Consider the following 18,504-nt stretch of genomic DNA (forward strand, 5'->3'; position numbering starts at 1 on the left):
ACATATCAGTTTATCACTACTATGACAAATACACATGTATGAGTTGTAGTCAATGTGTTCTGCAAAACCCAACTTTTGAAGTAGCACATATGTTGCAAAGGAAACGCTCTGGTGAAGTTTCAGCTATATATGCTAAAAACTGTTGGAGTTATGTGCAGCACTGCAAAGTAGTAATAACAGAAAAATCAATTTGTACAGTGACTACTGAGAAATAAGTGTAGTGTGTGTGTACGCGCGCTCTGAGTGTGTACATGTATGCTTGCTTGCTTTGAGTATGTGCATGTATGTGTGTATAGTGTGTGCATGTGCGTGCGTGTGTGTGTGTACATGGAACGATAAATTATATTTCCTTCTTGGGGTAGAAACCAATCAAAAATGTAATTCAAATTGTTTATTGCAATAATGGGATTCAACCTTTCTCTGTGAGTAAGCCTTCACCTAAAAGCATTGGTAGTTTGATTGGTAAGTATAAACCAATCAAAAAATGTTATTCACGGTAGTTTATTGCAATAATGGGGTTCAACCTTTCTCTGTGTGTAAACCTTCATATGCTTTTTTCCCAATGGGATTGGAAATAGAAGTCACTTGCATGACATTTCCCACTAACACATAACAGATGTTACATACCATCCATGTCTTGAGTGACCATCACCATACAAGTGCAGCATGAATTTGTCAGAAGCCACTTTTCAACAAGTTGTCAAAGAATTTTAGACCAAGCATAGCAAAAATTTGGCTAATTTCTGTTCTGCTTAAGAGAATGATTACCAACACATGTAGTTCATGAGCAGTTTGAAGCAACTGACAATACCCACTTCTTATTACAATCAATAACTGTTTTGTCCTCTCTAGCTCTGTAGTGTAAAAGTATGTGCCTCATTCATCTCCTACGTGGCTGGTGCTGTCATGTAGCATATAACGAAGGCATTGGAATCCCCTAGCCTGGTAGTATTTGCCTATTGAACTTGTGGTGACCACTATTGCATGTTTTTCACAGTCCAAAAAGTGCACGTGATCCAGTTGCAACTTAACAGACTGCTGTTAGACATGAGAAGAACCTCTGATAGAGCAGTTAGTATAATGGAACACTCAATGACCATTCAATTAGAAAATTTCTTAGCATCATACAGCAGGATTGTTTCCACAACTTTACCTACCCATTCTGTACATGTTTCCTCTCCCCTGTATTTACCTACCTCAATATCAGCACAATTTCTGTGGAACTGTGTGTGTACCTCAGTTATGGAGTCTGCTCCATGCTGATCATGATTTATTTGTATAATGTATCATAGTTGGTTTGTGTGCTATTGTACTCAATATATTTTATGTTTATTGTAATTGTATTGTCTTATGTATGTGTTTTATACAGTGTATTTCCACATAAACAGCTGCTTTTTTGAATATGTTTTTTTTTTCAATATAATTGCAATCCTATTAAACTAAATACAGATAGCTACAGTTGTGGTTTCTTGTTTTAGAGGCTCAAGTAACAATTTTATTTTGTTGTTGGAGATTTGTACAATGCACTTAGAAGATGACCCAGCGAAAGCCACAGGTAAATGAAATCTAATCCAAAACAGCCAAGCTGTAAAAAAAAGAGTGCGGCCCTGAGAAAGGCTATGGTGAAAAAAGATGCGAAATCCAAGGTGGCGGCCAAGAAATGGCTGTGATGGTAGGTTAATGGTAAAAACTTTAATAACGACAATTCAGGTGAATTTTGTGCCAAGACCAAGCGGCACCAAATTCACCTGAATTGTTGTTATTAAAATTTTTACCATTAACCTACCATCACAGCCATTTCTTGGCGCCACCTTGGATTTCACATCTTTTTTCACCATAGCCTTTCTCAGGGCCGCACTCTTTTATTACAGCTTGGCTGTTTTGGATTATATTTCACTTCTTTTTGTATTTCAATACCCCAAAGCCGGCTATAGGCCGGCTTTAGGGCTTTTTAACCTGTCATTTTTTCTTTCCTACAGGAAGAAGAAAAGATGAAGCAGGGTGATTTCTTTGTAGCTGACCTCTTTGCAAGGTGATCCTTCTAGCTGATCTCTCTACCGGATAACTTGTGTGTAGCTGAACTCTCTACAGGGTGATTTGTTTGTAGCTGAACTCTCTAAAAGGTAACTTCTTCTAGCTGATCTTTCTACAGGGTGATTTTTTTGTAGCTGAATTCTCTACAGGGCGATTTGTTTGCAGCTAAACTGCTGAACTCTCTACAATGTAACTTCTTCTAGCTGAACTCTTTACGGGTGGCTTGTTTCTAGCTGATCTCTCTACAGGGTGATTTGTTTGTAGCTGAACTCTCTACAAGGTAACTTCTTCTAGCTGATCTTTCTACAGGGTGATTTGTTTGTAGCTGAATTCTCTACAAGGCAATTTGTTTACAGCTGAACTCTCTACATGGTAGTTTCTTTGTAGCTGAACTCTCTACAATGTGACTTCTTCATAGCTGAACTCTCTACAGGGTGACTTGTTTCTAGCTGATCTCTCTACAGTGTAGCTTGTTTCTAGCTGAACTCTCTACAGGGTGATTTGTTTGTAGCTGAATTCTCTACAAGGTAACTTCTTCTAGCTGATCTTTCTACAGGGTGATTTGTTTGTAGCTGAATTCCCTACAGGGAAATTTGTTTACAGCTGAACTCTCTACATGGTAGTTTCTTTGTAGCCAAACTCTCTACAATGTACCTTCTTCTAGCTGAACTCTCTACAGGGTGACTTGTTTGTAGTTGAACCCTCTACAGGGTGATTTGTTTCTAGCTGAACTCTCTACAAGGTAACTTCTTCTAGCTGATCTTTCTACAGGGTGATTTGTTTGTCTCTACAGGGCAATTTGTTTGTAGCTGAACTCTCTACAATGTAACTTCTTCTAACTGAACTCTCTACAGGGTGACTTGTTTCTAGCTGAACTCTCTACAGGGTGATTTGTTTGTAGTTGAACTCTCTACAAGGTAACTTCTTCTAGCTGATCTTTCTACAGGGTGATTTGTTTGTAGCTGAATTCTCTACAGGGCAATTTGTTTGCAGCTGAACTCTCTACATGGTAGTTTCTTTGTAGCTGAACTCTCTACAATGTAACTTCTTCTAGCTGAAATCTCTACAGGGTGACTTGTTTCTAGCTGATCTCTCTACAGGGTGATTTGTTTGTAACTGAATTCTCTCCAATTTAACTTCTTCTAGCTGATCTTTCTACAGGGTGATTTGTTTGTCTCTACAGGGCAATTTGTTTGCAGCTGAACTCTCTACATGGTAGTTTCTTTGTAGCTGAACTCTCTACAATGTAACTTCTTCTAGCTGAACTCTCTACAGGGTGACTTGTTTGTAGCTGAACTCTCTACAGGGTGATTTGTTTGTAGCTGAACTCTCTACAAGGTAACTTCTTCTAGCTGATCTTTCTACAGGGTGATTTGTTTGTAGCTGAATTCTCTACAGGGCGATTTGTTTGCAGCTGAACTCTCTACATGGTAGTTTCTTTGTAGCTGAACTCTCTACAATGTAACTTCTTCTAGCTGAACTCTCTACAGGATGACTTGTTTCTAGCTGATCTCTGTACAGGATGACTTGTTCCTAGCTGAACTCTCTACAGGTGATTTGTTTGCAGCTGAACTCTCTTACATGGTGGTTTCTTTGTAGCTGAACTCTCTACAAAGTGACTTCTTCTAGCTGATCTATCTACAGGATGACTTGTTTCTAACTGAACTCTCTACAATGTGATCTGTTCATAGCGGAACTTTCTACTGGGTGATTTGTTTTGCAGCTAAACTCTTTACATGATTGTTTCTTTGTAACTGAACTCTCTACAAGGTAACTTCTTCTAGCTGATCTATCTACAGGATGACTTGTTTCTAACTGAACTCTCTACAGTGTGATCTGTTCATAGTGGAACTTTCTACTGGGTGATTTGTTTGCAGCTAAACTCTTTGCATGATTGTTTCTTTGTAACTGAACTCTCTACAATGTGACTTCTTCTAGCTGATCTCTCTAAAGGATGACTTGTTTCTAACTGAACTCTCTATAGTGTGATCTGTTCATAGCAGAACTTTCTACTGGGTGATTTGTTTGCAGCTAAACTCTTTGCATGATTGTTTCTTTGTAACTGAACTCTCTACAAGGTAACTTCTTCTAGCTGATCTCTCTAAAGGATGACTTGTTTCTAACTGAACTCTCTATAGTGTGATCTGTTCATAGCAGAACTTTCTACTGGGTGATTTGTTTGCAGCTAAACTCTTTGCATGATTGTTTCTTTGTAACTGAACTCTCTACAAGGTAACTTCTTCTAGCTGATCTCTCTACAGGGCAATTTGTTTGTAGCTGAATTCTCTACAGGGTGATTTATTTGAGCTGAACTCTCTACGTGATGGCTTCTTTGTAGCTGAACTCTCTATTAGGTATCTTCTTCTTGCTGATCTGACTACAGGGTGACTTGTTTGTAGCTGAATTCCCTACAGAATAACTTGCAATGTAATATAACTGAGTAAATTATACATGCAGCTGAATGCTTTATTAGGGTGACTGTTCTATTAGAGTATCTCGATCTCGCATTTGCTGCACGTAGTTGCCTTTCGAATCATAACTCAGTGATTTGTAATCAGATTCTTCTGTACTACTGCAAGCACTTTCTATGATGATTATTCCAGCTACATACTGATTTTCAGCTCGTTGCTCTAAGCGGTTTGCCTGGTAGACACGAAAACTAATAGTTTTTCTATTCATAAAATCGATCGCGTACTTTTGACACAGGTTGGGTTTTGTGTCATATCTCCATGGTCTTTATCCCGATTGCTTTCAAACCACAAAAAGGCACTCCTACGATGGTTGCTCCATCTATATATCAATTTTCAACCCATTTCTCCACGGAGTTTACCCTGTAGGCGTGACAGACCTTCGACCTTATTTTACGCAAATAATCGGTCATAACTCCGTGAATGTTCATCGGATTCCTACCAAAGTTGGTACGGAGATCCGCCTTAATGAGCCCTTTACGTGTGCCAAATTTCAGCCCAATCCGAGCACGCATTCGTGTTTTATGGCGAATTTTGTGAAGTGTGCGAAATGAAGAAGATGAAGAAGAAAAAAACGAAGAAATTAAAACAAAATTTTGTTCGCTCGTATCTCGGAAATGGCTGGAGCGATTTTCTTCAAATTTGGTATGTAGACTCCCCTAACTGGGCAGCACGTCTCTAGCAAATTTGGTTCCAATCGAATAAGGGATCACAGAGCTACATAGGTGTGAAAATTGCGTTTTCTTTCTTCCTGTTAATATACTCACGGTGTGGCGCGCCGGCTTCTTGGGCCGCACGACACACTATCGTGTGTCTTGATATTGAGCTAGCTACAATGTCTCAATGGAGCATGTATCAATGCATGTGTCACCTGGAATGTGGCTGTTATGAACAGCTCTTTAGCAAGCTATCCAAGAAGACTAGTACTGCTTTCATTGTAAAATGGCACCACGTAGTTATGATGTATTGTGAGACATGGATATGTCTGTTCGAGAATCTCCATTTCCAATCCCATTACATGTATACTGTATCTATGGTGTATGTAGTGAGTGTGTGTTTTCATAAGAGTGCATGTGAGCATGTTTCCTCTCACTCTAGGATGGTCTAGCACCAGCAACATCAGTACCATCACAATACACAGGTAATTGTTACCAGTTTGAAGTGTGTTATAATTATTGTATGGCTAGTGTAAGCACTACAGACACTATGGCAAAACTGGTTAAAGATACACTCCTCTATACAGTCAGGCAATCAGTGCTGTTGTTTTGTTGTTAAACTAACTAACAATTTCTGTCTGAAAATGGTGAATGATAACCCCGATCAGATATCACTTGTCTCAGTGACCTTCCATTTATAGGTATCTTCCTGTATTGAGTGTTGTTTGAGTGATATAGTACTGCTCAAATGTAACGTTGTCTCGTGAGAGTGTGAGCAATTAAAAAACTTAAGTGATTAAAAAAACTCGCTAATTAAAGGGTGTGACACTTGTTTCGGTATTCATCCTGTTTCGTTTGGGATGAAAACTCGTGAGCAAAATGGGTGCCATGTCATTTAATTAGTGAGCTTTTTGATCGTTTGCACTCTCAAGGTGACATTAATTACATTTGAGCGGTACTGTATATAATGTGATAAATTGATATAGTGTACAAACAAGATTGGTGATCTCATTGATGTTCCTATCACAGGAAGAAGATACTGATAAAATAATGCAGTTGAAGGAATGCCAATGTATAGTCAAGTAGATAAATCTAAAAAAGTACGTCCATGTCTGTCCACTCTCCATATTCTATAAGTCATGTGTGTATGCAGCAAAGAAATGTCACTGAATGCATGGCCTCCTTAGTATTACACCCTAAAGCACATTTTTGAGTTGGACCAGTAATCATGTAGAGTGGAGCCATTTAATTGTGGACATTCTTTATTAGATTTCAGGGTTGAGGGGTATAACAGTGAACTCATTTACAAATATGGTTGTCCTCTCATTGCTTTATAGCATTAATTAGGACAATTGAAAATGAGGTAATATGATTATATGAACACTTGGTAATGGTCCCAAAGCATCCCTTTGCATGTGTTCTGACCTGGACACTTCAATAATCAGGATATTTTTGGTCAGTCCCACAAAGTTGGTACTGGAGACAGTTGAAGCATTTTAGCAATACTTTTGTATGACCATTATATTTGCATTGTTAGTATGTTAAATACAATAATGTACATAGCAGTTGATGGGGAACACACATGGTGTAGTGATACTACATGCCATTCATACAGTTTGCAACATATACTGCAATCTGTATTATCCACTATCCAGGAGGTTTCCATGCCACACATTATTACACTAAGTTATGTATTTAATCCTTAAAAGTTAGAATGAAGCCAACTGTGTATGCTTTAGGATCAGGTTTCTGATTGTTTAATGGTTTATTGTGTTTCACAGACAATTAGAGTTCAACAGCTACCAGAGTATTCCACTGTACATAAACCTACTAAGGTTATCATGAGTGTGTGTTGTATGTACTGTACTCTGTGTGTGTGTGTGTGTGTGTGTGTGTGTGTGTGTGTGTGTGTGTGTGTGTGTGTGTGTGTGTGTGTGTGTGTGTGTGTGTGTGTGTGTGTGTGTGTGTGTGTGTGTGTGTGTGTGTGTGTGTGTGTGTGTGTGTGTGTGTGTGTGTGTGTGTGTGTAAGCACAAGGTTTCAGGTTTGATGCTTGGTGATGTCCAGTTGTTGTTGTTTCCTTGAGTAAGAAATTATACTACTGTTTAAATGGGTACTTGGTGTTAACTGGGAAAGTATGTAAATGCCAACTCTCCATCTCTTACATAATGGATATGGTTCAGGTGTAACTTTGGCTGATGATATCTCCACCACTGAGGCATAGTACCCGAGTAGTGTACAGATGGCCTAGTGTTCTGGACAGGCATGACTGTGTATACACCAGCAGAAGGTTTTGTATTGCCTTTAGCATAAGTGCCTGTACTTGTTGTCTAATGCATACATACACTATACAACTATTACCATACACACATGTGTCACACACATGTCATTCACATGTCACTCACAAGTATCACTTACACGTATTACTCACATGTGTCACTCACATGTGTCACACACTAAAGTACATCACACTAGTAATGATATCTGGTTACTATAAACAAGTTAGTTCATTACCGTGTTAACTAGGTAGTGATCATTAAGTTGTAATAGCATCACTAAGTGATTTGTTGCAGTACACATTCTTTAATAATACTCTAGTAATTTTATTCAGAGTACACAAAATAGAGACTTCCAAGATTGAGCAGCAGTAGTAATTTTTTAATGCTGCATATACATAGGAAGAGGGTAAGGGTACACAATAGCCATTCTGAGATTGAACCAGGCGGCTTTAACACGAGCATACAGACAAGAAGAAATTGTTCATTCACAAAATTACATAAGTTACACACATGCGTATGTGTACAGTTGTAACAGCAACATCACCTCTTCATTTACTGAGTCCCTTTTCTCTACAGGCTGAAGGAAAGGTAAATAATTACACAGATCAAGGAGACATTGGACCATACCCTACAAAGAGGTCCCCACAGGACAAAGTACAGTATACTGATCAGAAGTGACTCCTTCAGATTTTACTCCTCCAGATATTACCCCTTCAGATGTAAGTATAGAGTATGTGTCTGTCTGTCTGTCTGTCTGTCTGTAACAATGGAACCCATATAATATTGTTGCTCACTGAGGATACCACACATTTACATGTACAATAATTGAGGCCCCAAAGCAGAACAATAGTACATTATGTAGACAGACCTGCAACATCAGGACATTTTTACAACAACTATATAGCACGGTTGGTTTAATAATGGCCATGTTAGTCTGCAAGTGCATGATTGCGAGGAGATAGAACACTATGTATAAGTTACATGACAGTAGGCTATTCATATACATATGTTTGAATTTGCATAAATGCATCATTTTGGACCCTCACCAATAAAATGACCCTGTGTAGTACAATTCCATTGTGCATCATACAGTATGTTATGCTTTTATTGTAGTCGGGGACACAATATACCAATATAGACCACATTAATGATGGACCAGTACATTTATCAACAGATACTGTATATAGCGAAGTTCAATATTCCGTTGTACAATAGTACAAGGTAATGTACTGCATGTTAGGATATGTTAATGCTGTGTGTGGTGTGTGTAAAATCTGTTGCCTTCCTTTGATTAGTGCAATTTTTTAAAAATGAAGCAAGTTCCAGTGATAAAAGTAGTAAAACAAGATAATTATATGAATGATACAAGTTCAATACCAAAGTAGGGATTTTCCCCATATACACATGTAGCTATGTTGTGATAGCTACATACCATCATTATGTGGTGAAGCTGCCAACATTATGTGTGGCTGTGACTGCTTTATTAGAGTCTCTCAACTTCTCTGTTTAATTACACAATGTTGCCATATCTTGTTTTCTACTTAACACCTTGTTATGGTTTCCTTGCATGCAGAAGACAACCTTAGGACTTGAAGACAAAAGGAAAGGAAAAACGCAATGGGCACAAATTTTTCAAACTCCAAAGGGCACATGCCAAACATTGACTTAAAAGTGTTATGTAAATTGATGGCTGTACGATGCATTGTTTATCCTTTAGCCTTACAAAGATGGCCAGTGAAACAGGCATGTGTGTTAGAAAGGAAACAAATGTCTTAGGGAATAATTAAATCCGTACACCATCAAACAGTATGGTAGTACTGTTTAGTAGGGTTCCCCTAAATGAATGGCACAGTTGTTAAAACCAACAAAGTCCTAATATTTTCTGAGAATAGAAATAAGCACAGTAGTAGCACAGTCACTCAGTACTGTTTGAAAATGATCACACAGTTTCCAACCAGTACAATTTTGTCTGTGTATAAGAAATGTTTGTGTGTTTATTGTGCACATGTTCAAGTATTTCTGACAGTTGTGTTGCAGCACGCATCTTTGTAATATGATACAATTAGAATTCTTACATACCTAATAGTCCACTATGTAATCTTGTCATCTCTCTCTTCACAGGCAACACATCATAACATAATGTAATGTATATAAACACTGAAATCATGAGATCTTTATGTAACACTGCAGTATCGTAACTTCATTATCAGATTGTTTATAAATAGTGTATTTCTTATTGTACGTACGTAGTATTGGTTAATAATGCTTGTTTACAAAAGACAGAGGTTATTCATTTTCTACTACTTTACAATTATTGCATTTTGTGATTGACCAAAAAAACCAGTGAGTTTTTTTTTCATCATTTTTGTTTATATGTGCACTCCATGGTGTAAACGAAAGGTGACATCTACAATAGGTGACTGTTCTTGTTTTTTTGCAATGTAAATAATGGTATAGTAGGGGTGATTGAACCTGAGTAACCACGGTATTGATCAGATGGTCCCAATAGTCAAAAAGTGCTTGGTCAGTTCATGTACGACATTATCCCCACTATACAAAGATCAGCAAACTGGTCCACAGTTGTGCATAGAAAAACTGGCCTAAGCAACAGGGAGGAGCAGGCAGGACTTATTTTATAACTTTTGTGATGCATATTTTGCTATTTCTCAAGCTCTATACTTGCAACAAAAACTAGTCATCAATAATATTGGTAGGTTTAAAGGAGTCCTTGGTATAACTATACAAGTCATGCTCTTTGTGACGTATCTGGCATCAACTTGGGTGGGGAAGAAATGTAGTAATACAAACATTTGCTATTGTATGTGTGTGGGCCAAGACAGTATGTTTACAACAGAATACACAGGATGACTTATCCAATGTGGTTTGACTGTTGTTGTACAAGGAAGCCATCTAAGGATGATGAAAACAAGCTGTTTGAGGGAAACCATACCACATCACAATGTCTGTTTCAAGTGTCAATAAATTTCTGATACTTGAACTGACCACTGAAACCATGCAACAATGGTGTGAGTATTATCACACCACTATTGAGAAGGTTATGAATCACTATTGCATTCTTGGAATGACATAAACTATTCACCATATCTCATGTTTGACCAGTGGCTACACTGTGTGTCAGATGTATTTGAACTGGTACAGCCATTAGAATAAAATCATTGGCTGGATTTTTGATATACATACCCAATTTACAAAATTAATTGAGTTACTCACAATTAGTTATTCAGCTATATGGATGACACCACCCCAGAATCAAGTACAAAATCAGTATGTGGATAGGTGTGTGGTGCAGTTAAGCAGCAGACAATCATGATATGATAAGACTGTTGCTATTTGTATGGCAATCATGAAATCAAAAATAAGACAGAAAGGGTTCCAAACAAAAAAAAGTGGAAGATTGAACCTGGGACCCTCTGCGTCAGGCTGCAGTCCTACCACTATGCACCATCCTTAATTTGCACCTTATAATTGATGTAAACCAATTAGCTAGCTACATACACCAGGGTGAAGAAAAACCAAACCTAACCCTTACATCATCAAACATTACTTTTGTGATCTCAAAGAATTCCAACACCTCAGTATCAATATAAAGTATTCCAATGCCCGAGTTGATATTGATAAATTACGGTTCCCAGAGTCTTTCTTTCAGCTACCCCACACTATGTGTGGCTTTTGTAATCAAGACACAAATGGTACATAATGCATACTTCTCATGAATGTGACAGAGCTAGGACTTGTAGTAAAAGAGTATTTGTATGACAGTGCTGTACAAATCGAATAGCCACTCCATAATAATAACTAGAGCCCCACATTCCAGCTATGCATGATGTGCATTCACAAGGTCACTGCTCTATATAGCATATACATACTATGCTTCTATCTGAGTCATAATAATAAAATGAAAACACTTGTGAAGAGCAGATACTCTCCTGCTAAGATAACTGAGACTATATGGTTATAGCATACACGGTATGTTAGGACATACTTCCAGTATACAGTTATATTTGTAGGCCCCACTTATATTTGTATGCAGATGAGGAATGGTAACTCTGGCCACAAGTGCTGGGTGCAAATACTAAACCACTAATTGCCAATTTCAACCAGTACATGGAGGAAAGGAAGGTATCAAGAAATATCTCCACTCCTCAAAGATCTTGCCGAAACACAAATGAAGTGAGATTCTGGAACAATTGCACTTGCTCTCATGTGGTTTGAGGAAAATGATCTTTTTGACCATGGTCCAGACAGGCAGTTGCTTGTGTCATTCACAACAGAATTCACAAGCACTGCAAAATTAATGATGGAGTCAATGCTGAGCAGTGTTGGGGTAATTACTTTGTAAATGTAACCGTTACATATTATCAAGAGTATATAATGGAGGGGCCTCTCCATTATATACTGTTGATATTACAAATTACTTGCAACTGAACTATTTAATTACAGTTACATATTACCCATATAATAAAGTAACTATAATAATATTACATATTATATTACTTTGTGTCCACAGCCTTAAGCTGTCATGTGTGCAACTACCACCTTGTCACTTGACATGATTGTGTTGTTGGATAATGTGTAAATCTTGGTGAATAAACTACATTCATTAATTCGAGGTGGCTTCGTTGTGGCTTGGCATTACTCAGAGGATTACTAATGAGTTTAGTAGCTTTGTTACTTGTAGTAATGATATTACGTAATATTAGACTTGTTACAGTAACTTCATTACTTAGATAACACGTTACATTTGTAAGTAAAGTAACTTGAGTTATACTACCAGTTTTATAGCGTATTTTGTTATAATTATTACTTGTTTACCACAAAAGTTATTGCGTTACACGTTACCCCCAACACTGATGCTGAGAGAGCAGCTGAAGTAGGGAGGGAGACTCAGAAGAAGCTGGATGCACAGTCAGAAACCTCAACCATGGAAGTGAAGTTAAAAGATTCCCAAGCTCAATGAGAAGATTCACTTTAACTCACTTAGATTCTTAAACCAACTGATATTAAAGCCCAACAAGATGACAAGCTTAGAGTATGAAGTTAAGTTGAACTGACTCTCTTGCCCTTGTCCTCATTCAGTAACAAAAAAAATCATAAATTAACAAAGCAAGCAAAGCATTTTTTCCTCTCTGCATGGTGATATCTACAAGCCAGGAAGTGGATGCTGTTGCAGAGCATGTCTTTGGACCCCAGTGGCTATGGGTGGAGAGTAGGGAGTAATGGTTATGAGCCAGTTCCAACGTTAGACCTTATAGCACCTGAGGAGCTTCTATAATTCATAAGTTGTAATTGTAAATCAGTTTGTAGCAACCGATGGTGCAGCTGCAAGACGTCTGAATGATGTCTAATGCATTTCAGCATGTGGAAGGCATTACATTCAAGAATTGCACTGATGATGGAGAGTCCAGAGAAGACCCAGACCTAAAGTTGACATTAGACATTCAAACTAGTCCTTAGAGTACACAAGTTATAAATATAATTAGCACCAATTAATAATAAATGAGTGGGTTTGGCTTTTTCACCAATTTCATTAAGGAGTTTTAAAGCTTGCAATAACTTCTCATTGCTCTCAAACCACAAGATTTGCTGTATTTACAGCAGCCAATGTCCAGTAGCTAACGGTTATTTTGTCCACCCCTTAAACTTGATGTAACAGTAAACAGGCTGTAGGACCAGGTGTCCTACAGACCTTCAGCACTTTGTACTGTAAGCCTTAATAAATAAATAATAAAACATACCTAAACCTTACCCGGGGCACTATGCTATAGATGCTTAAACCAGTTAATCGCTACACAGTTAACTATCTATGATAGCGGTACATGATACAATTTCATTTTAATACTTATGCGCAGGCGCTTAATTATTCTAGAGAAAATTTATGCTTCTCGCTCGGTTTTTCTCGCGATCGTTTGCAGGAGGAATATCAGCTGCTACACAATTTATTAGCGGACTCTCCTTTCCACTGATCGCCCTTGTGCTCGTTCGCTCCTCGTGATTGGAATCCATACAAGCGTCGAATGCATTTCACGTGGCGGATGCATGTGTAAATCAGCTTTTTGGCGCAAACAAGCTATATTATCACCGAATCGTTTGTTTTAGCCGCAATATCCTCGACTGCGTGCTACTTCGATTCCAAAAGAGTAACGCTAGCTACACGATAACTATCACACGAAAAAGCAACTAGACCAAGAAGATCCTTGCACAAAGGTATGTTAATTATTTAAAAGGTTAAATACCATACACGCCATTCACATTTGCATTTATCAACTAACACTATTTGAATTGTTGCTGACATTGCATGGACAGTGTAGCTTTCCTGAGGCAGAAATGAGCGACGATCGAGTCACCACCCGTCTGTGAAATTGTGACTCAGAAATCAACAACCTTAATGTGGTGACCTTTTGTAGACCTGAGTTAGAAGATGGCAGTATTCACGCTGAATAATACGAGTAGTTAAACCTTCGGTTAATTAGCAGAGGCTTGACATGTTTATCGATAAAGTTTTGTGTTCGGCTGTCGCGTGTTTACTGTACATCGTGTCCAGTATATTGATTGGCACCTCAACAATGCATCATTTCACCACAATGTGATTAGCTGGTATGTGTAGCTACAAGATTAATGTGTGTTATATTGATTCATAGCGTTATTAATGTAGTTACAGCATTGAGACCTCTGGTGTGGGTGTCCCAAGAATCATGCCTATGTCATTTCTTGATATACATAGCTATATGCATTGTATAGTTGTAGTTAGCTATGCATTATAAATTATGACAAGGCAGATCTTCTGCTGTGTGTAACACTGACAAGGCATTTGCTTGTACTGTACAAAGTTCGTATAATCAATTAGGCCGTGCTACCTTTATGGTGTGTATTTGTGTGGGTATATACAAACTGAGGTTGTGTATTGGTTGAGTTGGTATGTCACTGGTACATACCTAAATAATTATACTGACCCATGGTAACCACACAGTGTACATTTTGACAACTAACCATCTTTTCTGTATAAACAATTCAACTAATGGTTTTCCCCATGTTATTATCTAATCACCACAGTTTCCTGGGCTTCTTCCTTGTTGATTCTTTAGAATGTGTATCCCTCAAAGTTAGTTAAAGAACTTTAGAGTGAAAGATCAAAGCGAAAAATAGTACTATACTCAGTACTATATTTGCCATGCAGAACAGTTTATGCAACTACAGTGCTATATACACAACCACAGTGTTATATTGGTGACCGCAGTGCTATATCGAGGTAGTTATAGCACATGCATGGTCAGAAGACAATAAGTTATGCAGCACCCCACCCTAAGGTTAAGAGGACAAGGATGATTAACTGGAGAAGAAAGCACCACATAGTTGGAAGAAACAACGCTCCAAAGGGTTTTCAGGGTAGATACTTCCGTATCCAGAGCAAAGTCGATTGTTTCACTGAAGAGCACTAGCTCAAAACTTTAAAAGCATTGCCTTGTTCATGCTATATGAAAAATATAGCACTCAAAGAGTGGTCTCGAGAAGAAATATATCACTCAGCTTCTATATGTCTCTTTTCGCGCTATATTTTTTGTATAGCACTCGTGGCAATAATACCAATAGTTAATAATAGTGGTATATGCCACTAATATTATTAACCCTTGGTAATACCTAAAAGATTTTCCCTTGCAGTGAAACCTTATTAATAGGAACACCTCTGGCAATTGACCTCAATAGTAGTGTGGTCTTGTTAATGAGGTCATGAAGTACATCTTTAGCCACTAAATGTTACATACTAGTAAATATACTCTTGATACTAGTTAAAACGCCACCGCAAGTGTGATAATATTATGGAAAAGAATAGCACAAGGGCGTGGGCGAGAGACTAATACAGCACGAGGCAAAGCCAAGTACTGTATTCAGCTCGAGAGCACGTCAGAGTGCATATTGCATAAGTGTTATGGTGCTTTAACTGGTTTATAGTGCTTTCTGGTTGTTTTTCTTTGTTTGGAGCATTTCAGAACCACGTTGGTTTTCAGACCCCAAACAATCGGTAACTGTCTAACTATATAGTACAAGTTTCATAAAACAAACAGATAGCATTGTTCTGGTGATTTGAAATACTACTCTAGTGATCAGTAGTGCTGTATTTTCTGTACGCAGTGCTGTACCTGTATTTTCCATTCAGTGCTGTATGGAAATAATAGCACTCTTATTCGTTTGATTTTCGTCCATGCTAGTGCTTTAAATGTATAAATTATACATATCTAATGTGTTGCCTGGAATTACTGCTGGTCCCATACATATTACCTTTTTGACACGATATGCTTTGTTGGCATATTTACTGTCACACTGGCACCCGAACAATGCACATAATTTAATCACGTATGTATCAATATAATAATGTTTCATTCATTGAGTTATAGTGTTAAATCATACCTATCAAATGGCTGGGAGGATCTTGCATTCAAATAACTGAAGTTCATGGCTCAAACAGTACATCTGGTTTAGCTGCTTCCAAGGATTGTAACTTTGTATAGGACAAACATAATGTTTTCTATGTGCAATAAAGTATACACAATCGTTTGGGCTGTGCTGTGGCACTAGTTTATACCAACTGTGGTTGTGTAGCAGTTGGGGATGATGGTTATATATAATTAACCATATTCCTTTTTGTGTTTAGCGTGTTTTGAAATGCTAACCATAATTGAAATATTAACTGCCTTTTTTGTAAACTTACCGAATATGTGATTTTCCCATATAATCTTATAATGTACAGTAAGGTCAAAAATAAATGTATCATTGTTGTCACCACATATAACCACTTCTTAGTAACACAACAATGTTATTCCTCAAACATTTCTTGAGGTTGCTAAGGTTTCCCCTTGTGTATTAAAATTTTGTTGTTGTCTTGAATTAAAATTTGGCGTTAATGTTAAACTGTATGGCTACTAATTTAAGGTTACTACTTCCATTTGTTTTAGTGGTTTAGCATGGTACGGTATGCATGCTTATATTTCTTTGCTAGCTAGCTTCCCATATGATTCATGTTAGCATAACACATTTCTATGATTCTCACTTTTCTCTATTTATATCATCTTTCATGGGATACTAGGGATGACAGTTCACAGCAATGAATAATGGTACAAATACTGATGATCTGGCTTCTTTAAAAGGTTCTATGCTAGCAATGTCTTGCTTATAATTGGTACAACCACAGGTCTTGATATTCATATGGTGATGGCTTCTTGGTGGTTAGTTTATAGCAAGGTATGCAGTTATTATAACAACTCATCAAATTATAGTTAAATTAATTTTATGCTGGTGGCAGTGCTTTTGATGTTTCATGTTAATTGCTTAGCTAGTTGTATTATTATAATACTCACAGTGACTGTTCACAGTGACTGTTCACAGTGACTGTTCACAGTGACTGTTCACAGTGAAGTTTAAGAGAAGATGTCCACTCATACAAACCAGATTCATTGTGGTGGGATGTTTTTAGATGAATGTCTCTACAATGATATCATTCACAATCTATTATGGACACCAGTAAACAAGTATACTGAGAAAGGAAGTATCACATTTTTTTAAAATAAATAAATAGGTGATTATTTTATTCATGATGTATATTAAATAAGCTGAAAGCAGTCAACATTGCCACATTGTTGTTGTTCACAGAACTACACTGAATAATCCCTTTATCCTGTATCATTCTGGTCTACAAGACATTTGTTTAGGTGGTACTTTTCTGTGGGTATGTGTTTTTGTTGCTCATTCACATACACCAAAGGATTAAATAATTGTTTTACCTGACAATGCTATTCTTCCTTTTTGTAAAATACTGTAATACTATAAAGGCTTTGATTTTTATAGTGATCGGTCATGAAAGATTATGCTTCCCTTCCAAAAGTTTTCGGCCAAAATCTATGTACCTCACTTTCCTTCTAATCAAACCTAAACATGTTTTCAGTGCTTTCAATGTGTTTCTAAGGTATTTAGAAAACAATGGAACTGTCTAATTGTGTAATTGTAAGCAACACGGCTTTGATTGTAAGCAACACGGCTTTGTTCACTCTTAGAATCATAGTACAATTATGTATATGGCAATATAGCAGGAAATATGAATTAATGGAATTTTCTAATGACTGACTGAACAGCTATATCTTTCACAGGCTTTTTACATTGCTTTGGTCCAACCTGTGTTTTTTTGTGTGCTGCATGCGTCATCATGGACTTACCTTTAATGTCCCCCTCCTGTGTTTCCCATTTTCATATACAAAGCGTCGATTCATCAGTAGCACATCAATGGTTTCTTATGTTGTCTGTCACAAGAATGGACCAGCATCATCTGTAATTTCCACACCATGTCTTCAAATGTTGAACATAGAGGGTAGAACATAGTTGAAACTAAGCGACATGGCTGCTTTGGTTGCCAGTAATTAATGTAGCAGTACATGTTTCGTAGCCATGTATGCCCAGCACTGTTTCTACAAATTAGTTAAGAAATAATTAAATATAAGGAAAAGTTGAGAAATACAAGTTAAATCATTACAATAAGCAATAGCCTGAAGTGTAAGAAGGTTAACCCTGTTATACAGGGAGTAACACTCTTGTACCTACATATAACTGTGTGGAATGCATAAAAAAATTCAAACTCTGTTACTTCTTGGTCTCTTCCATTTTATCAATAAAACCATTTGTGAAGTCACAAGTTTGGACTGTACAGGTTGCTATGTAAATTTTTACAAGCGCTTTTTAAATCCTGTGTAAAATTTCAATTCAGCAGATTTCCTGTATAAACTGCTGACTACACATTATTTTATTGGCTATTTAAGTTTGTTCTAGTATATAGTTTAGTTCCATATTGTGTGTGTCATCTGTCTATATAGCATCATCATCATGTTGAAGGAAAATAGTTGTCAACTTGTTTTGATGTTACTACTGATCTCTTTTGGAGACTCTGAACAACAAGGTATTGCTACCTGTGTGTAACTATATTGCTGATAGCAGACTAAAAATGCATTCAAAATTGAAAGACTTAGGTGCTGTTATGTACACTGGGATCTGCTTAATGTATTTTGGGA

General features: G+C 37.3%; 1 protein-coding gene and 2 long non-coding RNA genes across 7 annotated transcripts in view; 2 read left to right on the forward strand and 1 right to left on the reverse strand.

Annotated features, from left to right (window-relative positions):
* LOC136266235 (uncharacterized) lies at positions 1–9,714 on the forward strand. 2 transcript variants are annotated; one of them, XR_010705987.1, is made up of 7 exons: positions 1–1,555; positions 5,601–5,643; positions 5,690–5,859; positions 6,188–6,258; positions 6,940–6,993; positions 8,012–8,154; positions 9,557–9,714. It is a non-coding gene; the product is annotated as an uncharacterized lncRNA (long non-coding RNA). The 2 variants fall into 2 exon arrangements; XR_010705988.1 differs by lacking the exon at positions 5,690–5,859.
* On the reverse strand, positions 7,758–16,818 carry LOC136266229 (uncharacterized). Its single transcript, XR_010705972.1, has 3 exons — positions 16,500–16,818; positions 8,063–8,189; positions 7,758–8,012 (listed from the first exon to the last, which is right to left on the reverse strand). It is a non-coding gene; the product is annotated as an uncharacterized lncRNA (long non-coding RNA).
* Positions 13,393–18,504, forward strand: part of LOC136266189 (uncharacterized) — a 16,326-nt gene continuing 11,214 nt past the window's right edge. Inside the window, exons 1-3 of one of the 4 annotated variants that reach the window (XM_066061198.1) lie at positions 13,404–13,660; positions 16,536–16,690; positions 18,310–18,392. In XM_066061198.1, coding sequence (XP_065917270.1) covers positions 18,320–18,392 — 73 coding nt within the window. In that variant the 5' untranslated portion in view covers positions 13,404–13,660; positions 16,536–16,690; positions 18,310–18,319. Of the gene's footprint in view, positions 13,661–16,535; positions 16,691–18,309; positions 18,393–18,504 lie in introns of all 4 variants that reach the window. The other 3 variants (XM_066061207.1, XM_066061205.1, XM_066061190.1) reach the window with 3 other exon arrangements.

Source organism: Dysidea avara, chromosome 1, assembly GCF_963678975.1.
Source record: "Dysidea avara chromosome 1, odDysAvar1.4, whole genome shotgun sequence".
Classification (NCBI taxonomy): Eukaryota; Metazoa; Porifera; class Demospongiae; order Dictyoceratida; family Dysideidae; genus Dysidea; species Dysidea avara.